At 44.7% G+C, this 25,190-nt stretch overlaps 1 protein-coding gene across 7 annotated transcripts in view; it reads right to left on the minus strand.

The window, feature by feature from the left end:
- Positions 1–25,190, minus strand: part of adgrl2b.1 (adhesion G protein-coupled receptor L2b, tandem duplicate 1) — an 85,978-nt gene that overhangs the window by 46,864 nt on the left and 13,924 nt on the right. For all 7 annotated transcript variants that reach the window (XR_015068169.1, XR_015068168.1, XM_085929721.1 and 4 more), the window contains exons 2-5: positions 20,102–20,298; positions 8,924–9,137; positions 5,659–5,768; positions 2,526–3,326 (exon numbers count right to left, since the gene is read on the minus strand). Coding sequence is in view for 5 of the 7 variants with exons in the window: in XM_085929721.1 (XP_085785847.1) it covers positions 2,526–3,326; positions 5,659–5,768; positions 8,924–9,137; positions 20,102–20,177 (1,201 nt within the window). In the remaining 2 variants the exon portion in view is untranslated. The remainder of the gene's footprint in view (positions 1–2,525; positions 3,327–5,658; positions 5,769–8,923; positions 9,138–20,101; positions 20,299–25,190) is intronic.

Below are 25,190 nucleotides of genomic sequence, written 5' to 3' on the forward strand. Positions count from 1 at the left end.
TCAAGTGCGGAATTACAAAGACGAACACAAGCGGAAAAAAAAAGCAATACCAACAAGGTGAACAATGATTAACTCAGCCAAGAAGGCTTTGCTGTCATCACCGAGCAGATTAGGCGAAAGCTATTTAACTTTGTTAAAGGTGGAGAATGAACAAGAAAAGAATGGCCATGCATTCGAATCCGTTGACAATCCAAAGTTTTTTCCTTTTCGTTGACAAAATACTTATACTTGGGTATTTGTGAAGGTGGTCATTGAAATGATCCATGTTTAGCCTTGGTGAAGGTCTGCGCTCTTTCTTGGAACTCCAGTTGACCAAGAACGAGAAATAGTACGTTGATTTGACAACACAAACTCATTGCCTTGAATCTTCTTTTGTATTTTATACCGTAAAATGACACGTTTGTCGCATGGAAATAAAAACGAGAAATACACTTTGGAGATTCATTGGTCGGTGAATCTCAACGACCGCAATTAATTTCCTTTACATCTGGACTGGCTCCCTTGTTCCACGCACTGACATTATTTCACAGCCATTAGACGGTCGTGCAGGATAGGTCGTCCCATGTAAAGGGAACGCTGGCGGCTGCCATAAATCCAAAAGAAGGTATAAACGTGACGGGCCAATTATTTCCAAGCGGCGGTCCAACCGGGCAAAGATTTTCCCTCACGACATTTCAAGAATGAAAGCAAAGAGTCACCATAAACGTTGCGCTACCACTTAAGCCGAAGAATAAAATAATGAAGCGTGTTCGGTCGGCTTCTCTGACGGAATGCGCCGTTCGAGGTAATGTGGTATTTATGTTTAGCGAAGCATAACAGTAGCTGAGAGAGCACATAAAGGCATCGGAAAAGCTCCGCCATGGCCAGTTTCTTCCTTCTCGCAGCCTCTTTCGAGACAAAGAGGGCAATTATGATCATTCACTTGTTAATTACATTCATATACCATGTTAACAGTGGAGGAGGCACAAGACCTCATTACAAGTGTTCTTCACAACATGCACCTTATCAAACTCCTAATGGAAGCTTCAACAAAAGCAGATCCATACTTGTGAGTGGGAGGGGGGTGGGGAGGGGGATTGACCTCCCCCCCTCCCTCCCTTGGCGTGTGGAGTTATGGTGCTGGACAGATTCCAGGCTCCAGCGGGAAAACAAACAGACGTGTTGACAAGAGGCCAAAGTTCAGGAGTACACAGCCCCCATTGAGGCGTCGTCGACGACAAGTCCCTTCGACAAGGCCGCGTCGGCAATCGCATTTCCAGCTGGCATCCAGAGGTGCCGCTTGGTCATGTGGAAGCGCAACCTGATACGCCAGCATGACGTCAAGTTGGGTCAAGAGGTTTTTGTTTTTTTCTTGACCAAGCAGGCTTCGCTCGGTTCAACGAGTACAGATAATTACGGCCGTAATCGGGCAGGTGTAAAATCAGTCAATTAGCCTAAAATGCCCCAAAAAACGAACGCATTTAATACTATCGTCAAAAAATGTGCTATTTAAAAATCACTGAAGGATTTTTGATAAGTCTTTGCTGCGATGAAGTCAAATTGGGTCAAGATGTTTCTCCACCAAGCGAGCTTAGCTCAGCTCAGTGAGGATGAGATAATTGCGGACATTAGCAGTTTGATGGCAAGTCACTTACTCTCAGCGCTTCGAAAACTGATCCTCGTGTAAAATGTTGAGAACACATTCAGATCATTTCTAGTATTTGCAATTCAAAACATTACACTCGAGTCGCCTTGGGAAAAAATTCTCAAGTTGAGCCAAAATTTTCGAACATCCTTAGTCATTACCAATGACAACCAACGAAACAGATTCACCTCATTGTTCTTATTTGAAATTCAACAAATTCACCTTGGTCTTGTTTAAAAAAACATTTGATGTACTATTTGATCAGACAAAATTCATCACTGAGCGAATCTGAAATCAAAGTCTGCTACCTCATGCGCATATGGTGCACACAAATACAAAAAAAAGCTTCCTGTGGCGCCACTGACGCTGGCATGGCAACCAAATTTGAAGTAGAAGCAGGCGAGGACAACCCGTGTCACGCTGTTCGCCAATACCTCTCAGACATATTACCGTGCCGGCACGCCAGGCAAGATTGGAGAGGCCAGTGACAGTAATAGTTTTGGGGATTATGGAATGCGATAGGGACCGGTCGAGCCCCAGCTGGGATGAGTGCTTCGGCGTCCCTCATGGTAATCAAGAAGAAGCTTTTTTTGGTAGCCATGCAATCGCCCTGGGAGAAATAGCGCTCTTATTGCAAGGTGAAGCTGTCATTTCTGATTGGATTCCTGATACGGCTCAATATTTACAATCAGACATCCTCGTACGCGCGTGGTCGGCACTCAAATGAGTCGAGACGCGGGCTCTCGTGATTGTGACATGAAACGAAACGACAGCCGAGTCAGACGCCACCTGAAGCTTCTCGTTGACGGACACAAACTGTTTTCAGGGGGAAGGAGGCCAACGATATGGTTATTTACTCATCCCCGATTGGTGGGTTTGAAATTTCGGTGGGAAATCTCACCTTCAACGGGATCCGGCGGTGTGAAGTCGAGATCGTAGCGGAGGATGTAAAAGTTATTCCACACGTAGAGCTGGTTGTCCCTGGGGTTGTAATCCACGGCCGTGATGTACTGGTACTGGTTGGGGAACCCGATGTCCGTGTATTGGCCTTGGTTCAGCTTGGTGTTGTAGATGTAGTCGATTTGGCTGGCTCCGCCTTCGTTTTCGCCCTCCACGTAGGTGGAACGGACCACGTGGAGCACGCCGCACACCATGAAGGCGTTGGAAGCCGAGCGCTTGTCGTAGGCCGTGTCCCACGTGGTCTCAAATCGAAGCGTGTACGGGTTGAGCTGGCTCACCACAATGCGTCCGTTGTTCTGCTCCGTGGCGTAGATGACCCACAGGCCCCTCTCGTCCACCGCCAGGTCGATATCTGTCTTGCCGCCCCAGCGGTACGGCGACGTGTCGTGGTAGTTGGCGTTGTTGACGATGGCCTCGCCGCTTTTGATCCGCGTGCGTAGGTCGAACTTCACGATATTTCGGGTACGTTCTTTGTTGAAGAAGATGGCGCCGTCGTAGGCCACGAAACCCGTACCGTCCACACGGTGGGGTAATTTATACGTGGTGGTCTGCCGGTTGTTTTGGAAGTCCTCCAGGGAGGCGTACTCGATGAGAGTGTCCGTGCGATACGGCGTCCAGGGCATGAAGAAGACCTTGTCGCCGGCTTGCAGCGGGTCTTTGCACCACGACCCCGCTTGCTGCTCCGCTTCGTACAAGAAGGTGGCGTCGCCGATGCCTTTCAGCGTCCCGGGACAAATGAAAACTAAACCAAAGAGAGAAGAGGAAAGAGGCTCAAGTCAGGAATCGGTCGAGAGAATTGGTTAAGAATTAAGTTAAGAATCCTGTAAATGAAGGACAGCACAAATGGATATTGACATTCCATCTTTAATATCAGCCCCTTTCAAACCGGCCATCGAATGTTCCGTGTGAAAGGGGCTGAGGTGTCTAACGTCAAATCAAGAGTTCATTTGGCGTACGTCGACACATGCAAAAATTAAAAAGCCGTTACGTTTTTGGTGAGGAAAAGAGAACAAACAATATTCCGTCAATGGCAGCAAAGCAGATGAAAATGGAGGCAGAGAGGGAATAAAAGAGCGCCACGGGATTAGCACCATGTGCTCGTTCACATCACCGTGCCAGGCACACTAAATTAAGGGTTCACACTTCTTTCAAAATTAACTTTGCTGCTTTGAATGCCTTCATAGCAAATAAATCGGGTCATCAGACATCAAAATTGGTCATTGCTCTGTACTTTGACCAAGTCAATCAGAATCTACCAAGGCTAAATCACAAAGCCTTTCGTGATCTGGGATTTATTCCAAAGACTAGTCATAAAAACATGGATATTCTTAAATATTCATTTGTCCTCATTTCAAACACCATGTGAACCCTGTAAATAGTAGCAAATGCATTTTTCAAGGGTACAAATGTCAGAGACCCTGGAAAAATCAGCACCCAACCATCTGTTTTTCTGAGCGTCTTTCAAGTCACTAGAAAAAACTCCATTGATTCATCAGTGAAAAATTTGGGAGTCCATATGTGTAAACAATCCTCCTATGGGTTTAGGATTTGTCAGTGTGTGTGGGCGGGCTTGTACTCAACACCACAGAACAAGAAGACATGGGGGAAGGAAGTTAGTAGCAGTGGACTGGGCCACTTATTTACCTTTTTGCTCCACTTCTATTTTTGGGCGGTGAAAAGGAGAGAAAAAAAAAAAAGAATAAAATAGGGAGAGAAAGGTTATCATGAGTCATCTGGCAGGTACAAGGAGAGAATTAGCTGTGAGTGGATGCGACCATGACATGAACTGGGGAACGAGGAGCTAAGGGTGGTGGTGGTGGGGGGAAAAAACTGCAAGATGTTAGTTAATGAACAGTCATGCACATATTCCCTTATGTCTTTAAACTGGCGCTAAAAAAGCGATTCGACATTCACGCGTCTAAAAAACATGGGACTAATGATCCAAACTTGGAAAAAAATAGGGCTACGGCGCACAATGTTATAATAACGGCAAGCCAGAACTGCTGGACAGAGGAAAGGCTGCGTGAAAAATTACAGGTTAGACAGCAGAGGAGGTTAGCGGCAGGAGGTGAAAGGGAGGTCTGTTTGAAAGAAGGAGGACACACACACACACAGACAAAAAAAATGGATATTTCGTACAAGTGTTTACAATTCATCAACGCTAAGCACTTTCGCAGGGGCGCGCAAGAACCTCGGCTATGCTCTAATAAACTCGTCTCAAACAAGCTTTCAAGCGGGATTTACTCTCGTCATATACGCAGATGCCGTTTACAACTCAAAGGTCGACTAAAGTTAATCGAATGGGGATGTTTGAAATGAAAATCCGGTCAAATACAAGTGACACCATGAATATAGCGTGTCATTTTATTTACCAAGGGAAAGGGATGATTGCTTATTTCTATCCTTGAACAACATAGATGTTTGCACAGTAGTGTTTAAGGTTGAAATGAATGGCAATATGCATTTTCTGCACCGTCAATTGAAAATAATGTCCTGTTTCTTTATAATAAGGAAAATTCAATTCCTAAATGAAGTGGGAAAAGAAAAATTCTTTACAGAACTACCGATTATTAAAATAATTGTTATCGAGCGGCGTTAAAATTGAAAAATGCGCAACTAAGCCATGTAATCGTAATTGGCATCGGCTGATTTAATTCACCGATAATTTGAATTGTCCCAGATTGAATATTTTTTTATTAAATAAAAATAATTAAAATATATACTTTTAAAACTCGATTTTTTGGGGCTATTAATACACTTATACTTTCAGATACTTATTTGAACCCACCCGAAAGTAGCAGCTTCAACCTGAAATTAAATTACATCATATCCATCACGAGCTGTGACCCAAGTGGACCCCCCGCCCCCCCTCCCATCCCTTCGTCATTACATTTTACCAGGGTCGTCCTTGGCGAGCCATTGCCAATAACTGCCATAAAATTACATCAGCACTGTGCAGCTTAACACGTTGGCGCGCAAACACAAATTGACACGGCTTGTCTTCGACAAGCGTGTGATACATAGTAGCAACAACAACAACATCATTCGTCAGTCATCGTGGAGGTGATACTTACTATAGGGAACACACTCATACTGGACCTCTAAGTACTTGTAGGTGCCGGGGCATGGATCGGGAAAGACATCGGAGCCAGTGACAACCACACACTGCGTACGGTTGTTGCACCTAGAGGGAATAAGACAAGATTGACCACAGATGTCATCACCCGCAGAGAGATCAGTAGGCACAAATGGCGGTCGTGAGAGGCGTTAGCTCGTCGTTACGATGATGTGAGGGGTGCTGGACCTTCAAGATCTGCACCCTAAGAATTGACTCTCAGTCAAGTAGCTTTTCGTAAACAAAAGGATTTGAGTTGAGTTAGATCTTGTGCGAGCATTTGAGTACTCTCGCATTAGCTCGGTAGCTTTCTGCAAAATGTTTCTTTCCGAATGCTTTGTTTCCTGGTGCTGAGGAATGTAGCGTAAATAAAAGATTCTGTGGGTGGATATTCGGAGTGGTTGTCATCCATATGAGTCAGTTTGTTGAACGCTGAGTGAAGGTTGCTGCATTATCTTTTCCTATACCCACTCGCTAGCTACGTTTTTTTTTCTTTCTGAAAGTTTTGTTCCTTGGCACCGAGCGGTTTTGCATGAATAAAAGACTGGTTGGATATTCTGACTGTTGTCGTACATTTGAGTGAGTCTGTCTGTTGATGATAATAAAGGAGTGTAAATGTTATGTCATGTAATCGCTGCTTGCTAGCTAGTTTCCCGCCAAACCTTTAATCGAAAAGTTGTATCGATTGTGTATCAAGGAACTTTTGGTAAGAACAAGAAACTTTGATTCAGATTTTATGCGACCGCATTTATGGATTTGAATTCATCTGTTTGGTGGTGATTAATAAGAATTATTACCATCCTTTTTTAGCTAGTAACTAGCTAGCCAGTTGTCGAGTGTTAAATGTGTTCTAATTTGTGTGTTCTAATCGAAGAATCTGGCCTTGCCTTGTGTAGAATTTGGGTGTTCTTGCACATATAGTAATTACGTAAACATAATGGTATTTAATCAGTTGTAAATGTGTTATGACAGTGACTGATGGGGAACCTTGGAGGCAGAAGGGCTGTCGTGTGCATAAGTGCACACGATATAGATAGCAAGGGGTGAGCGCTCGTGAAAAACAGCAGCTCAAGGCATGTCGAGTATTAGCGCTGGCATTTCCTCTAACATCTGCATCTACGGAGAGGGAAGAGATTCGTTAAAGCATCACACGGCAGGTGGTTGTGACATGTAACAGACAGACAAGCGAGCGGTGCCGAGACGATCCCCCTACGCTGGCGTGCGGAAAACACATCAACGGGAAAAAAAAGAGATCGGCCGAACCAATTGTAAAACTTTTTTTTTCCAAAATATTTTTGGGTGCATGTAAAGTTCAAGTTAAGAGGAAAAGGGAGTTAGAGAAGGAGGAAAAGTGAGGATGGGGGCGATGTTTGCACTTCAAATTAGTTCATTTGAGGCAGAGGGATGGCAAAGGGGGGATAATGCGGGCGAGTGTAACTGAGGCGCACACACGAGGGAGAAAAAAAATAAAATAGGAGGCCGACATGAATATTTTACAAGGTCAGCAGCTGTCACGCAAGCCGCACGTACATTTAAACATCGGAGGGAATGTTTAAAAGAGCCATTAGTCATTCAGGAGGCCTAACAAATGGGATTGTTTGGGACAAACATATGAAGGATGCATGTGAAAGTTCAATTTTCATCATCATTTTCTTCTTCTACGCCTTTCTGTGATTTTTTTTTTCCAGTCTCTCGCTTGCAATCTGCTGATGAAACTTAGTGGCCACTTTCTCTCGAGAACATCTCGTCTGACGAAAATAGAAACACAGCGGCGCTATGGAACCGCTCGAATATTTTCTATACGTAAGGCACGTCGCTTGTAATATCCACGCCGGAGTTACGCGGTTCGTCGGGCTCACTTAAAGAATATTAATTGCTCTTTTCAAGGGAGGGGGAAAAAAAAATGTTCACACTTTTATCAAACTCGGCTCTTCCTACTTTGCTACTATTGCGTGTGATTGCAGCTCAACTGAACTGAGCTCATTCTCGTGGTGGAGAGAGTGAGGAGGAAAAAAAACAAAAAAAAAAAACACCTATTCAATCTCAGTTGTCCTTTTGCACCTCTGACCAAGCAGGGAAGGATTCATTCAGCTGTTTTATGAGCGGGTCAGCGAAGAGGTAGCAAATACCAGACGGCATTACAAAAAACCGCACACACACTATTTGGAGTACTTGATCATTTTAGTGCCGGGCCATAGCAGGTTTTTTTTTTTTTTTTTTTTTAGTTCTGCAAAGCTCAGAGGAAGACAAAGTAAAATGGAGCCAAGGTTTTTGGGCTGATGACAGTCACACCCTTTGATCTCGACAATCCGATCATCGGGGTGAATCCGAACGATTGCTTCTCGCCGAGCTCCCGAGGGAGACTGACGAGGTGTGTACCGAGGCGCAGATGCCGTCAGAAAGCGGGGACCGGCGGTGTCGATTCAGAAGGACAGAGTCGAGACGACGGGGCTCGGTTCTATTCCCGAGCGACGGTGAGGCGTCACGTATAAAGACGGCTGAAGAGGACAGCGCTCGGTGCGTGCAAACTGAACTTTACTGGTTGCTATTTATGAATACTTCATCCGTTGGCCTTTAAAAATACACACACCTCCAGAGAGGGGGAGGGGAGGGGGGGCGAGCGCAGTGAAGTGTTGCCGCCGCTGCTTGACAGCGAGGCAACATCCTGTGAGAGGCTAAGCGGGATGAAAGGCAAAGTGATGAGCGTTGCCTGCTACCTGAGGCACAGCCACTTCAATGGCGTACAAGTGTTTGAACAAAGCAAGCTCGCCGCCCCAGATGGGGAATTAGGAGGCTTTGGGGTGACTCACAGTCTGTGGGAGTTGCACTAATTTTAATAACTCATATATTCCTGCCTGTCGAGAATTAATCCCATCAGTTATGGTGGAGGAAAGAATTTCATAAACCACAAATGAATGACTGCAATGTTTACCATTGGATATGGAAGGCTGGAATTACACGTGAGTTCATGAAAGAACTTTGTTGGGTTCTGCGTTAACGACACAGCGGCTCTCATTTTGTTTTTTTGTGCAGGATCTCTGTGTGAAAAAGTTGCAATGTCAATGAAAACAAAAGACAGGACGAGAGAGGCAACTCCTGTTGAGATCCAACTCGTTGATGGAAGAAAGTCTCGTGTTAGAACATCCGCTGTACTGAAAGGGGGGGAGGGGGAACATTTCATGCATTTCATGTCAAACAAACTCCACTCGTCTCCTCTCACAAACCTTTGTGATATAATCTTGTAGGCGTCGGGGAGGTAGCAGTTGACGTTCTCCATCTGGAACGGGTCAGCGTCGCAGATCTTGTCGTCGGTCCGCCCGTAGTTGGCCGTCTCGATCATGATGACGTCGCTGCCGGGGCAACGCAGGTCGATGGCGTAGCCCTCGCATGATAGCTCCCGCCGGACCAGGCCGAAGGGCAGGGCGGCGCGGCTGAATCCTGAGAGGAAATAAAAATATATTTACAAGCTCGTAGAATCTTAACAGCATCGATTACTAACATTTCACATCAAGAGGGTGGTTTTGTTTGTTTTGGATGAAGAGAAAAGAGCGAAAAAAAAAATCATCCAAACGGCTTTATCAGATAAAAGTAGAGTCCACGTGACGGAAAATCTATACATGAAAAAGCCAGGATGTGAGTGTGGCAAAATAAGTGCACCAAGCCGGGGAGAAAATGAGTTTTTTCATTGCAAAAATGACCCTCCTTCCAGGACATTAGAGTGAAATAGGCTATTATGGAGTATTCTCTATCTGAATAACAAAACGCCATTTCACAAAGACTGACTGGGAGCGAGAGAGAGAGAGAGAGAAAAGATGAGAGGAAAAAAGGGAATAGTAAATCTATTATCTGGGGTTGAAATGATCTAAAGTTTTTAAAAAATGCAGCTGCCTGTAACTCTGAGAAGACTTGATGAGAAGAAAAAAAACAATTAGGTAGAGAGTACGTATGAAGAACATGTAAATGTGTTCCACTTATGGAATGCAAGCAGAGAGCTGCGTGAAGTGTCAATAATCGCCACTGTTTGCTAGAATGGCGGGCCCCCGAGGGGGCAGCCGGCGTCGGTATTTTCTCTCGCTCCTAATTAGCCCTTCCTTCAGTCTGCTACCTCTGGCGCAGCCCCATTGGCTAACCCCGGCTTTGTTACGCAGCAACACTTACCACCTCGGGTTCATTTTGCCCCCTCACTCTAATTACCCTCACGCTTTTGACAGCGGCAGCCCGACCGACGCAATTAGCGTCGCTTGAAACGCTCAAAGTTTCCGAGTGACTCCTACTTGAAATTCCTCTTAAAAAAAAAAAAAAAAAAAGGCCAGGCGCTATTTCGTCTGTCGCCGTGAAAAAAAAAACCATATGTCTGCAAAACGTAGACGTTGGAAAATAAACTGTCGAAAAAAGCCGGAGAGACGACAAAGGGAATTGAGAAATCTACATTTTAGTAGATTCTATTTAGCATTTGAGGGAATGTGAGTAAACAGCTGAGTCCATTTGCTCACTCGGTTGCTAACCAAAACAGCAGCACCTATGGAGCTATATAATACATGTATATATAGATGTTAGAAATCTCATTCAAAATGGCCGTCAAAACGTATGTCAACAAGTTGTATTTACGCTTTGGCTGGATTTCCCCCAAAACAGCATTTTGCCGCAAAGTCCTAACATAACCAAAGGCCGTCGTTTCCGTCGAGCATTTGGCCGATGGCTCCTTCTTTAAAAATAACACCATGTGCGTCGGGTGCAAGTGGATTGTGCTTAGCTCCGCTGTTTATTACCTCATTAGGAGACATCGGTCGAAGCGAACAGTGCGTGGGGAGCTAGCGGGGTCAGTCCATCTATCCAAATAACAACCGCAATTACCCACAGCGTCCGCACAACCCGAGCGGGATGGCGGCTGATAAAACACAGAATGGAGTCCGCGGCTTAAGCGGCTAGACTAATGATCACCACGTCTGCCATTCCTCACCGAGGGACTGACGGCTTTATCGCGGCAGCCGAGGAAGGAATGCATTTCACAGGGTATTAAAATTCGAAAGGGGATCCGCGGCACGAGGGAACCTACGTCACCTTGCCTTTGTGACCTCTTTTCTCGGGGCGCTACTCCGCTGATTCGACACATCGATCAGAGTTCGGACGGCGACGCCGTCGTCGATGGAGGCCCGGCTATTGATTAGTTCGGTGGCTCGTTTCGCCTCGCCTGCCCTCTTCCGTTCTTACCCACGTGAATCATACTGGACAGAGGCTAAGGCCGCATCAATTAGGGGGAGGTTAGTCGCCATGGAAAGGACAAATTGATTCTCCCTCATCTCTGTTTCATGAATGACTTTCTTGTTGACCTGTACTTGACCGAGTAGGGACAAATTTGGCTGAATAATATACGGTGCATTATTTGTCTCGGTAAAAGGTTGGACAATACTGTCCTAATTAGTCGACTGGGTGCGTTCATGTGGACAAATGGACGCGCTCCATTTCCTAACTGTAACTGTCAAACTTCATAGATGCTATTGTTCACCCGTGGACATGCAGGAGTTAACTGCTGAGCCTGTTTACTACCCAAAACAGCAGCACTAACTAAAACGGTGTTATTTTCACCTCATTTGATAGGTTGGTTGGGTGTCAAGTTTACGACAAATAAAACCATAACGGTATTTAATGAATCTTTTGTTTTGGTGCAAATCTTGAATAAAAACGTGTCTAAGTGTCTGACTTGGAAAAGGATTTTGCAACTTAGCAGTCATTGTGGAACCAATAGTTGTCCTGGCAGGTTCTCGGTTGTTTGCGTTCCAGTTCACCGAGACTTTAAAAAAGGCGGGCGGGGTGATGCACGCAAAATTCCGGCATCCCACTGACGTATGAACATCTTTTTGTCTGGCGCTTTTGTTTAACGACTCAATTTTGGAGACCTTGGATGATGGCAGATGACAAAAGGTCACAAAGGGAAACCATCCAGAACATGCAGCTATTATGAAATGTGCCACATAAATAAAGTTGTATTAACACAAATTTACCCAATCAGCCAGGGAATTGAATTCTGTTTTTTGTTAAGTCTCCATGGTAACCATTTTGCCCTGGCTATAATTGGCTGTGATCCCGATTGGTGGCCCTGTTGACATGAAGCCTTATCATGCATTCTGGTCAGTGAGTGACTGAGCAAAGTAGCTTTTCAGATTCCTCCCTCTGACCTGCCTGCTAAGCCTTCTATTGAGCTCAACAGAAAGCCAAGCCAGGCCCGGGAACGCTCCTCAATATGTTGCATTCAGGGATTTCCCCACGCCCCCTTCTTACTTCTTCAGTTGACAGACTATAATTCACTGCCGAAAAAATCCCCCCCCCCCCCCTTCCTAATACATATTTTGTTTTCTATCAACACCCTTGAAATTGGAAGCGGCTCGGCAGCTCCGATGAGCGCATCGGAAACATCCCGCGTGCACCGTGGTGCTTTTAAAAAAGCCCCGAAGGTGAAATGAAATGATAATGAATGTCGAAATGTTGCCATTTGGCTAGCGAGCCCGCCGGACCGTGACGCGCATTTATCTGGGAAGTTCATCTTGGGTGGAGTCACGGCCGACCTTTTGAGCCTAACCGCCTACGGATATGCAAGAACGAGTGGAAAGTTTTTAAAAAAAAATCGTTTTTGGAAGTTAGACAGAGCGGCCAACACTGACGCAGACGGAGTGCAGAAGCATGGCTTGACGCTTGTCATCCCCCATTAAGCTTCCTTTGATTGGCCTTTGTGGTCTTGGAAACGGCAAACAGCTGCATGCAAATGGACCCCCTGCGTCTGGCCCCCATTGTTCCTTTGACGGAGAGACTCTCTTGTGCGCCCATAAAGGAGGGTGTAGCCTTTAGTCAAATAAGAGCGCCCCCGCCGTGGCCACAGCGGGGCCACTTGAAGATTGTTTGTCTTTTTATGTTGTTTGCTTCACAATAATTCTGCCAGCCCAAGAGGAGATCTGAGAGTCAAGCTTGGCCTCCAACGGGCCCGCCAATGCCTCTATAATCCTATATCCGGAGCGGTCAGGGAGTGAAATTTGTTTTTTTTTTTCTCCTTTGGAATGGAAATTTCCAACGGGAATTTGAAAAGTAGGACAAACATGATTGAATTCTTGATAGTAGCGGCACAAAGTAGCGGGAACTCCAATGTGTAGCGGTACATCAAAGTGAAAACACGATCCTAAGAAAAAATTAATTTGACTCTCAAACCAAGATAACAATGAGAAAAGCACTAATTGAATGTAAAATGTGGAAAAGATCTTTTGTTTACAAGTGGCAGGCAATATGGCTACCGGTGGCTGACAGGATAAGCTAACATCAGTTAGCGGTGGGGATTTAACATGATTTGGTACATATTTCAATTCAGGTTCCAGACAATGTATATTTTTGTGAGGAATCTCCTGCCATGTTGTGAATGACGCCCAGTGGCAAGGTGTGAGATGAGCCAGGAGATTTGGGGCAAAAAAAAAACAACACCTGCTTTTCAAATACCGACAACACCAATATTTCAAGTGGCAGACATTTTGCTGGCGTTTGCAGTGCCACTTCAATCCATCTGCTCCGGGCACGTCTTGTTTGGGAATTGTTTCTAAAGACGGTGTCAGACAAGACCGCAATAGCCGCAGCCGCACCCACCCTTTCCCAGACGGCCACTATCAGGCACTCTAGATTGCGATAGGAGGATTTCAAAATAGAAACGTGCTATTTGCAAATCCATCCTATCCATTTGGGCTTCCGTGCAGCGTTGTTTTCTCTGATGTTTTAAATCGTGACGTTACCTCATTCAAATGCTGTTGGGGAATGCTGGTGATGAGACCAAGACTGTTTTTTTTTTTTGGACCTGATGCTAAGCTGTAAGAGAGTTTCAGGGAGGGAGGGGGCAAGCGAGCGAGCAGGCGGGCGGGCGGGTGTTTTGTGTTTAGGGGCACTTGCGGTTGTTGAGGCAGAAAATAAGCGTTAAAGCGGTCCAAGCAGCTGCACGAGTCGAGCCTCGTTGCTTCTATTACCATGTGAGACATTCAAAGTCAAAGTTTGACAATGAGTCAGGCAAAAAAACACGGCAAAAATGTGTTTTTAATATCACTTGATGGGATATTACAGCACAGCTCTACAATGACACCAATTTTATGGTTTTGGAGCAGGAAGACAGGCCAAGTAATGACACCATGGATCATGATCATAAAACATTTGATTCAGAGTTAGGAAAACACGCCTGGTGAAGTAAGAATTTTATGATTATTTAGGAGTGATGCTCTTTTTCCAGTCACTTCCAAAATGACACACTGCACTCCATAATATTATTTTGTGCTTGTTTTGCTCTGATACTGGGTATACTGGCGGGTATTGAACATTAACACCAATCAGGAAGGGCTGCTTAAAATCAAATTTAATACTATTTGTCTGTTACTACTGTATGTACGATAAACATGATCATTTTAGTCAATGTAAAGTAAAATAATGAGTGATAAAATTCTACCTAAATTACGAGTCAGAATTCTTCATTAAAAAAAACAAAGAGTGAGAATAATCTAACAAAATTAAGAGTCAAAATCCTAAAAAAGATAAATAAATTATTATTATTATTTTTAAGTTCAAGTAACAAGCTGGATCTCACTTGGTACCCGAAAACCTAATTTCTACCGCAATAATTTTTCTGTACGGGAGTCAACCCTGATACGATTCGGTTTTGGAAACCGAGCTCGAACGGCTTCCGCCGCGCCGTCCGTTGACACGTCAGTCGAGCCGTGGAAAAAGTCGACGGTAATTCAACGGCGTGTTACTGTCTGAGGAAAAAAACAAACTCTTTCACAGAGACAAATAACTGTCACAGAGGCTAAGCAGCTGAAAGGGAAACAAAGCTCAGTAGATGAAAAGCTCACATGCTCTGAGGCGAACGCCAACCTGACAGAATTAGTTCATTGCTCGCTCGACATCCGTACCGTTTTTTTTTTTTTTGTGCGGGGAGTTGATGAAACGTACCGAAAGAGGTGAGTTCATGCAAACTCCCCCGAGTACGGCGTGGATATACTCTTACAGGCTTGATCGGGCCTCCACTCCCTTTCAAATTTGTGTTTTTTTTGCCCTGCCACTTAAAACCCAGCTGGATTTTCCGCTCATGGTACCTTCCCGGAGGGCGGAGGATGGAGCGGGAAGATGAAGAAAAGTAAGAATGAGGAAGGCGGGGTGATTGAGTTTGACTTCATAGCATAGTCTTCACGCTTCAGCCGGCCTCCTCCTCCTCCTCCTCGGCACACGTCACAAATTGAACGCAGATCGAGAGCGCAAAAGGGCAAAGCAACAACACATGTAGTACACATTGGGCCGGCGGCTTTTCCGTCATCACTTCATGAATCACAATTGAAATCCGTGCTGCCATTTTTCACAGCTCGGCCCGCCTCTGGACTCAAGTAAGTGTCACTGACCTGTTAAGTGTCAATCCATCCTTGCTTTTGTTCATTTCCCGCTCGCAACTGCTCTACACTTTAGTTTATGGGCGCACACATGTATGGATTTCTCTTAGTGATCTGCTTCGAAAACTTATCATACTTCATAAAACTTCCTATCACAAATTGTGTTTTACTTCACTCAGTCTCCGCCAGGTGGGGAGAAGCAACACCCCCCCCTCCTCCATCTCCCAGTATCTGTGAGCCTCTACTCACTTTGACTGACATCAGCGCAATGACCTTGCCCCGCTTCCTTTCCGCCGGCATTCCGCTCCAGATACGGAAGCGTCGATAAGGAGATTCACATTTGAGGGAGGATCTCGTATTGATGACGGCTAGTTTCCTGCCCCTCAACCTGGATGAGGCCATTGTACCTCATTGGGGCTAGACGCTACATGAGAGGGTCAACAGCGATAGCGTCGGGCAAACAAAACTGTTCTTTGTGCAGCGTTTTTTTTTTTTTTTTCCATGCGGCAGGCATACTTATTCAATTTCCTCCACGGCAGGAGGGGGCTTCCTTATCTAAGACTGTTTAGACCCTCAAATCGGCTGGTGGCCTTTCTTTGTAGGTGACCCACCCCTGAGGTGACATTTAATTCCTGGGCAAAAAAAAGAAAAGAAAAAAAAAAAAGTGCAGCCACGCTCCAAGGCACAGGCTCTCCCCGGCCTGAGGAGATTACTAATACAGTGAATGCAACAGTGCTGCATTCATTGCTAGCGGGGCAACGCAACGAGCTTGCCGGGGACGGAGAAAGAAACCGACTCACATTTTTTAGATTCATATCTAAGATAGCAGCACACAGCAATTACAAGAATGAGGTGAAGGGAAAGCAGATGTAGATGCATAAAAGACATCTTGATGTTCTATTTACAGCATTTCGTCCTCCTCCGCAGGTGACATTTTTACGTACGTTGGGGGAAAAAAAAAGGTGGGAGGCTACAGAATAAGAACATTACACAACCCTGCGTTAGCGCTCGAGAAGCAATTCAGCTAGCGAGTTGAAAAAGACAACGAGAATTGATGTCGTTGCCATTCTGTAGCCAAGGTGTTCGCGTGGCCGCTTGTTGCTAGGCGGATTTCACGGGGCGTTATTTCTTCACACAACAGAGAATGAGAGTACTGCAAGAATACATTTGCACATGTTAATCGTTATTTTAATATACACGTAAAAACCAAAATCCAGCAGCAATAAGTTTGCCTGCAACGAAAACAGGAAAAAAAACAACAACTTTGTTGTCGAACTTGATATTATTTGAATTTCTTCTTCCTTCCTGGTTGAATGCGTGGCCGTGTTATGACAGCTGAACCCTGTGGCGACTCACAAATACAAAAATTCCCAAGTAAACTACTTTTGGACTTGTAAGCCGGACTCATCTATTATTTGAATTAGGCTGCCTGGGGAGAAAAACAAGCGGCGGGTAGCTTTTAGGAGACCAAACAGATTGAAGCAGGCATCCGCTCGGGTGTTTGCGCAACTTACAAAGAGATGTGATATTAAGAGGGAGTGCGAATGGAATCAAACTGTCACAGAATGTAATTTCCACCCTGATAGACGAAGGCCCCCGCAACAGGAACTGGTGTAAACATAATAAAAGCGGAGGTCTGGGGCAAAGAGCCTTGATTTCACATTCCGAATTGAAATATGATTGCTGCTTGCGCCTGCTTAAACGCAAACAAATCGCTGTCGTAAATGTCGAGCGACCCAATCGTGGATGGCGTATTTCATTTCCTTCCCGAGTCGGAGCGAAAGCCTCCTCCAGGAGATTCTTCTCCGCCTCATTTCAATCGGCCGTGGTGTTTTGATTCAAAACTTTCCCGTCCGGCTCGGCTATTATTAAAACGGCTACTTGTTATTGCTGCCCGTTGGCTGGCGGGCTGACAAAATCGGACGAGTAAATAAAAGAAGGGGTAAAAATACAATCATTAAACGTCTCAACATGGTGCTAAATCTGCACGATGAAGCTCCGCCTCCTGGTTTTGGAAAGCCGCCAGTTGCATGATGTATCACGGGCACACAGATTGACCGCTCATCTGTGACTCTCCCATGGTTTGGCCGATAATTCACGATCGCCCCGCCACCGAGCGGCGCCGACGACGCTTAATATGAATTAGAAAATGCCAAGCCAAGCATATCAATGGACGACAGACTGGCTGCGCATGGCCTCGAGCCAGAGCGGACTTAGCGCACAATAGTCCCCCACCACCCATCGAGAGGAGGCCCGGGACTGGAAATACCAGCGTGGCACAAGGGAGGCTCTTCAATGGGCACAATGCGTGGCACCGCTTGAGACAAAAAAAAGTCTTGTTAACCTTTGCCACCTTTTGAGGGGAATGAAATGCCTGCGAGGTGGTGACAAGCCAGCAAGATATAAGTGTGCAAGCTGTGGGACGTACAAAGGCGGTGGAAAAAAAAAACGTGAAAAACTTCTGCTTCCTGTTAATTAAAAAAAAAACCAAAAAAATAAAAAATAAAAAGATATAGCGGTACTTAAATTCCCGTACATCCTGCCTTGCGAACTACATCCGGAGGATTGGCAGGAAATAAATCAGAAATAATCAAATAAAAATATCAGGTTCAACCGCCACATGACATTTTCTTTCCTGTAATTGTAGTTTGGTTTTAAAGCGCTGATAAACAATAGGGAGGGAAAAAGGACAGCAAAAAGCAGCTGGATTTAGCTTTCATGTATATTTAATACAGCCAGAAAAAAACTAAAACATCAAGCTGAATACAAATGCATAAGTTTCAGAGCAATACTTTTGGATACTTTCTTTTGAAGCGGACTCGCTCGGGGTCGGACCCAGAAACCAAACGGCGGCCTGCTCTCATACTAAATATACGGACGTCATCTTTGCCCCATCACATTTATTACAGCCACGAGAGTCTATTAAATGTTAAGTATAGGTACTTTTGTGCTTACGACTTTGGAGAACCGTGACTTTATGGAGACGTCTGTTTAAATTCCTTTGGAGTATGCTCGTTATTTATACTCAGCCGCATTCTTGTGCCGTTTGTTATATAGCGAACGCCAACATTGGTACCGGGTCTGTTTGGGTCCGCAGATGAAAGACGGCAGACGGCCACAAGTGCACCGGCGCTCAGCCATTGTGAGCCAATGAATGTTGAAATCGGAGTCTTACGAGTAAAGAAAGGGCAGATTTAAGGGGGATTACTTCCTGCGGGCTTTGTCCACATTCTTGCTCGGCTCCGGTCTTTAAATAACAAACGGTTTGATTGTTGTGCCATAACGGTGGAGGAAAGGGTAAATGTTTGTTGAGACACTGTACTAGCACGAGCATGAAAGAGCGCTTCAATAAAAAGACGGCTTTTTCAGGTTCTATAGAAATGGACTGACGTGGAATGTATGTGTGTGGGGAGGGGGGGACGGGCACCTAGCAATTTTCCACTTAGGTTAGTGTCAGAACCTGGACGTACGTTCACAATGGCCACTTAAATATTGAAGAAAAAAAAAATATATATGGATTTTTTTTTTTTCTTCAGTTGTAATCGGCTAAAAGCTCGTGTGTGTGCAACAAATGAGTTCAAGCTAGCCTCCATTTTCTGGCTAGTCAAAGAGAGTCATACAAGTGATATGTGTGAGCTTAGTTTTGGGTGAGAAGCTGATTATCGTCTTTGCTTTCAAGGGGCAGGAGGTCATTAGCAAACACTGAAGGGGCTCTCAGCTTCGCATGGGAATCTTCAGGCTACAACCAGCTGGAGGTGAACACAAAGCGGACAGATTCCGATATTGTTTTCCTTCCCTATCGACCAATGGTTAATGTGAGTTTTTTGCACCGAGGGGGCCGTCGGACATACGTAACCCAAAACCGGGTCATTTTGCATACCCGAGCACTTTTCTGTCTTTTGAAGCGTTTCTCCAGGTCTACTCGACTCAACCTTGAAGCCAAACGCTGACGTCTTTTCTTCGAGAGCCGCCGCGGTATTTGTGTGAAAGACGTATCGTCGTCAATAAATCCACAAATCAATAAAAGACCGCTCCGGCGGCTGGTTTATCATCGCATCCAGTGATAAATCCATCAAAAGAAGAAAAAAAAGACAATGACTGAATTCAAATGGAAAAGCAAGCTGCCTTCAAAGAGAAGGCACGATATAACCCGCAATCAAATGCTCGGCTGATTTTAGGCTGACTTTGTTGCCGGTACAATGGGAACAAAAAGGGGTGGGGGGAGGTGTAATGATCGTCATCGGTGGTTTTGATGGGCATGTAGCAGACGGGAGTGTTTTGTGACAATCCTTGTAATTACAGCCAAACGTAGTCATCAAAAAGTGAAGCGAGGAGGCAGAAACGAAAGCTTTGGATGTCGCCGAGGACAATTAAAAAAACACAGAGGCGTTCCTTTCATGGCTCTGGCATCAAATCAAGGGTCTGGCTTTTGATGGTGACAGGTATACATCCGGCGAGGAATTTGATTAAGGCGGCTTCTTAAAATGGCTGGAGCGAGGAAGGAGGGGGGGGGGGGGGGGGGGCTAGGTTAGCTAACAACGTCCGTTAAAATACTTTAATGTTCAACGGAAAAATACAAAAGGGGTCTTTTATGATCGCTTACTTGCCTTGGTCACATACTGCTAACTTTATCTTTGGTCGTCATGGCGACACAAGCCCCCCCCCTCCCCCAATTTAGCAAGTTGGGCAAAACAGGCCCAGTACTTCAGTAACAATACAAACTAAAATTTTAAACGTATTGTGCTGTAATTCATGCATAGGTCTTTTTTAATGAATTCAACGCAACACATTTGAAACACCTTTTCATCTTCAAGGCCGAAAGCAGTCAAGTAGAACTCAAACGCAACCTTGCTGCTGAACAGCTCTTCAGCGCCTTATTTGTGTGCAGCCCCTACAAATTCAACGCATTTCTTTAATAAATAAAAAAGATATATATATATATATAAAACCATTTCTGGAAAGGTTAGCCAGATTCGTATTACCGTAGCCTCTTTGGTAACTCACCTTGTGAACAGTGACAGAAGCAGAGAAGAAGCAGAAGGCATGAAAAGGCCGGACGCTTCCACGGCAAAGAGGCCATTGTGTCCCCGTTGGGCGAGCCGGCCGATAAAAGTCGTGTTTTCGAGGCGGGATCAGGAAGCTGGAGCAAAGTCAACGACGGGTGGTGCTGCTCTGCAAAGCATCACCGGTCATATTCGCATCTGTAGGAATACACAAAAAGAAAAGTCAGTCAAATTAGTCAGTGATGTCATAATTAAAATCCCAGCCGCGGATTTCCAACGTGCAGTGCCATGTTTCATCGAGCTTTACTTGAACGCGCATGCCTTGTCCGCATTAATCGCAGAACACTAATCTGGATTTAACATTTGCACACTTGATGCCGCTTAATGGTGTTACGTCCTACTCGGCTGTCAATTGTCGGAAGCACACTCGGCGGCGGTGCACCCGAACATCTCCAAAGTCTGGATTGTTCTGCTTTTAGGTACGTAGGCCCATTTTTGGAAGATTATCTTTCTTGGCATTTAGTGCCTAGATAATAAGCTTAATTACATTTTTCACAAATTCATCAACCATATCGCTTTAATAATTTCACCTTTGCGTCATCGCCGCTAGACTGAAATTCTTCCCACCGTCCGAATGAGTGTTCAGATTGAAAATTTTGGTAGTAATCCAGCAAAGTTAGTTTGTCAGGCTTCTCGTTTCGATCGATGAAGAAAAAACGGCGACTGACAGGAGGGTTGGAATAAAGAGCTCCAATTTGTGCGACTCGTTAATGGTGCTATCGGACTCTCGGCGTTCTAACTGCGTATCTCCTTCATCCTAGCAACACCATCCCCTCACCTGCTGCTCAGCTGAATTAAAAAAAAAGAGTTGAAAACTTTTGCATTTCACACTTGAAAGTCAGCCAGCGCCAACACAAAGTAAATGGTGTTCTTGGCACTTATTTGACACACGCCAACGCGTCACTAATGAATGCTTCATTCTCTGACTCGTCCCTTGTTCTACATTCCCCTTCGTTTCCTGATGGAGATGGGGAACAAAAAAAAAACATGGCCGTCGCTCCGGCAACGCAGACACGACTGCTTTGTGAGCTTACTTTTTCCTTATCGAGGGCAGTGCGAGGGGGTACAAAAAAAGAAAAAGAAGGAAAAAAAAAACGATGCTTTGTCTGCAGAAGCGGCAAAAGGTTGCAGCTTGTGACAAGCTAACGCAGCAAACAGATAAGCTGCTTACTGGAGTCAAACAGCAAGAAGCAGTCAAACGCCACACACAGACGCATCCCGCTGCAAGGATATATAAACGCATTTACATTTTCTGGCTTGTTTATTCCCGTGTGGTTGACATCCGACACAACAGGTCACATGCTAGTTGTCAAAGCAGCCGTAACACGCTCCGGCCCCGTCGACCTTCGTGATTATTCTTACCCACCTGAGTGTCGACTTTGGATTTCAAATTATTCGTCTGAGAAAATTTATTGGTGTGCCACTTGAATCACAATGTTGGAAACAGTGCCAGCATAAGATTTTATTAGTGTTCTAAGTAGAATTTGATTAGGGGAGCCTCTCTATCTCACCCCAAAATGAGTATTGGTGTCAAATAAAAAAATATATTTTTGCTTGGTAAATCTGGGACCACAATTTTGAAGGCACATTAGCAAAAGCTCGATTTGTTCAAAATGTATCAGTACGAATTGGCCGTCAGCATTTAAATTTACTGAGTCAATTCAATTGAGTTTGAAAAATTGTCTGGCAGATAAATAGTCTAACAGCTCTTGCTAGCAGCTAGCCGCTAACACTGGTAACAGGGGCCGTATTGTAAAGAATTAATTGGCGGTTTTGTAGCATCCTCAATTAGCAATTGAACATAATTTCATGGATGACGCCTTGACGTTGGAGGCAACAGTTGGTAACAAAAGTGTAAATTGGGCTCCGACTATTCAGTTGGAAAGATGTGTCAAGCGCTACACAGGAACAACTTCAACAAAAAATAAAAACGTACCAAGGCAGGACTTTCTTCAGATTTTCCAATGGAATGCATTTAGAAATCTTGGGTGGTATACACTCCAGTCAACTCCAACCTTCTTCCATTTCCATCATAAGACTCTCCACGCCTTAATGCCAAATGTACTTGAACATTTTTTGGCATCTCAAATGAAAACCCGTTAAAACCTCAAATTAGCACATTTTAGGTCACCACTGAAGTCATCCTATAAGTGATCAAGGTCCAACTGCCAGTTGGATCGCCATACTAGCATGACACAGAGGGCTCATTTATTGATATTTGGTTTGGATCATGCCCCCGGTAGCAGGGCAGGACACTTCCAGCCAAAGCATCTCTTCAACTCTGGTGGTTATGGTTTCATTTGCCATCCGCGTTGGCTGCTCAACAGTCAAATCTTAGCGGTAAGCCAACAGTTCAGCGGCGGGCAGGGCACCAATTCTCCCTCCAACATATGCACATGCCCATTTATCTCCAAGTATGAGGCCCCCCCGCTAGGAGCCACGTGCTTACTTTAATGGTAGTTGACAGGAGGAGAGGGGAAGTTATCGAGGGGCCGTCCCTCATCCCTTCCGGCCTGCTGAGCCCAGGAGCCCCTCTAGACACCAGGGGGTGAGAGCCAGCCAATGCAGGCTTGGCCTCACCACCCCAGGGTCCTTTTTCCTCCCGATTATCCGGCGCATGCAACATCACCCTGCTGAGTAATATGTCTGCTTTTCCCCTTTCAAGCCGGCCGGAGTGCATTCTTCTAAAAATACTGTTTTTTTGCTGGGATTTCAGCAGGACTCGGGGGGGGGAAATGGGATTAGATGATTAACATCATGATGCTATACATAAAGCACTGAGTGACATCATTTCACATCAAAAGGGGGCGATGAGGAGTGAGCGTCATACCTGAGGTTCATTCCAGATTGCGGTTATTTAAAGCAAAGCGAGAGGTAATTGAACCGATGACTGCCATGCTCACCCTGTCGTAAAAAAAATGAAATGTGAATCAGCAAAGCGTGTTGACAAGCGAATGTCTTGCTGACTTCAAAAGAAAATGGAATTGAGCGAAACATACCAGGCTTATGAATGAACATGTTCATGCTAACTGAACTAATCAGTATTTTATCTTCAACTTTGGAAATTTGCACTGCAGACTTGGAATGTTGGCAACAAAATTTGTCAGCCACTAAAGAGAAAATCGGGAAAAGCTAATAAAGCTAAGATAATGAATATTAACCGTACGAGTCTGTTGTAGGTAAGACATAATAGAAGCTAAGCTAATGTGTGTACATGCTAAATGCTAACACAAAGGAAGAGTTTTTAGTTCGTAATCTTCTGAAATAATATTAGCGACGGACGAATATTTTGTAAAATTTGACACCAAAAAGGAACAGAAAGAAGTAGTGCACTTCATTTTGTTTGACTATTTCTAGATGTGATAAATCCGTCAATCAATTCCACGAAATCAACATAGCTAGCTGTCGTAACATGAGCGATTTCCTGTCTGTCCACTTGTGCTATAAATCTCTAAAGTAGTATTTTGGAGTTGCCAAGACCATGACAAATAGAAAATGCTAATCTACTTATTACAAACGAGCAGCTCATCAATATGACTCCGAAGTTTCATTTTGTTGCTAATCGCTATCCGGACAGTTGAAGTTAACAAAGACTTATGAGTTACTATCACTGCCTTCTGCCTCACTATAATAAATTCAATAACATGACCAATGAAATCAAAAGTAATTCCATTTTTTATGTTCCCTGAATAAAGTACATACTGTACTATATTAAGCCCCTTGAGATTTCAATTAACAGCATATTTGTCTAAAAATGACACCACAAAAAAAAAAAAACACCAACGAAATGAGTAATGATACGCAAACATTCCCGACATCTGTTTTCCTTTTGTCTCCAGTTGTAATCCGAGCAGGGGGATCTATCATCGCTTGAGATAAATGGTAAACGTCGCAGCGTGTGGTGATTTTTTCACGTCAACCTGATAGGAATAATAAGATCAACGTTTAAAAAGAGAAATGGTGGGCGCTTAAACGATAATTAAAACAACTGCCTGGACGGGGGAGAGAACGGCCCCGCATGTCTTAACATGAGAGACAAAGCCTGGCTTCACTTGAGTTGGAGAGGCGTCCGGTGAAAAGGAGGGAAGGAGGGCTTAGCGGTGGGAGAGGGAATGCCAAAAAATGGAGGCGGGAGGGTGCGAAAAGAAAAGGGGCGGAAGGGTCGCCGAGGAGGATTGACAGCCTGTGAGTACGGCCTGACCCCCCTGGCTTCGCCTCCCAGTTTTCTCCAAAGGCTTAGAGGAGACCAAAATAAAGCCTGGGGAATGTTAATTTATTTTCAATTGTCAGCACCATGAAGGGAAGGGGGGGGAGATAAAAAAGCGCATACATACATAATCAAGTGGGACCAGGCCCAAAACTTAATGTGCAAGTCCAAGTGCAGCTCTCACACCAGTTGAAATAGACATACCAGACGGATTCAACTTCTTTGAATAACATTCTACCCCTCCCCCCCAATGCCCTACATGTAACACATGTGAACGGGAACATCAGAAAACGGTCGACGAACACCCCCAGGATTCTTTTCCCGACTCTCCCGTGACAGTTCTTTGTCATGTCACGACTGTCAGGACCGCAGCTTCCAAGCCCCACGGGGGGGATGCGGTGTCATTTCCTCATCTCCACCGAAGAACTTGCCAGAAACATCAGGCGTCAGTTTCCATTTCCTCATCGCGGTTGATAAGATATATGTTACAGAGGAGGAGCCGCAGTTGTAAATGGCGGTGTAGGGTTGCTAGCGTCGCAACAGTAAAACAAAAAGTCAACTGAATGCAGCTGGTGCTTATGGGCAGATGTTCTGTCTTTCACGACTCTTCATTTATATTGTTAAAAAAAAAAAAGTGTTGCTGAGAAATTGGGAACAAAACTTTTCAAATAAACCCGAAAAAAAATCCAAATTTGTGAACAAGAAATCAAGAAAATGCCAAACATTTTCATCTTTGGGAAGAAAAATTCAACCAAAATATCTTTCTCAAAATTGACAAAAAATCTGTTATCCAAAAGTAACAATTGTTAAAAAATAATAATAA

This window comes from Syngnathus leptorhynchus, chromosome 14, assembly GCF_054491065.1.
Source record: "Syngnathus leptorhynchus isolate UIUO chromosome 14, UIUO_Slep, whole genome shotgun sequence".
NCBI lineage: Eukaryota > Metazoa > Chordata > Actinopteri > Syngnathiformes > Syngnathidae > Syngnathus > Syngnathus leptorhynchus.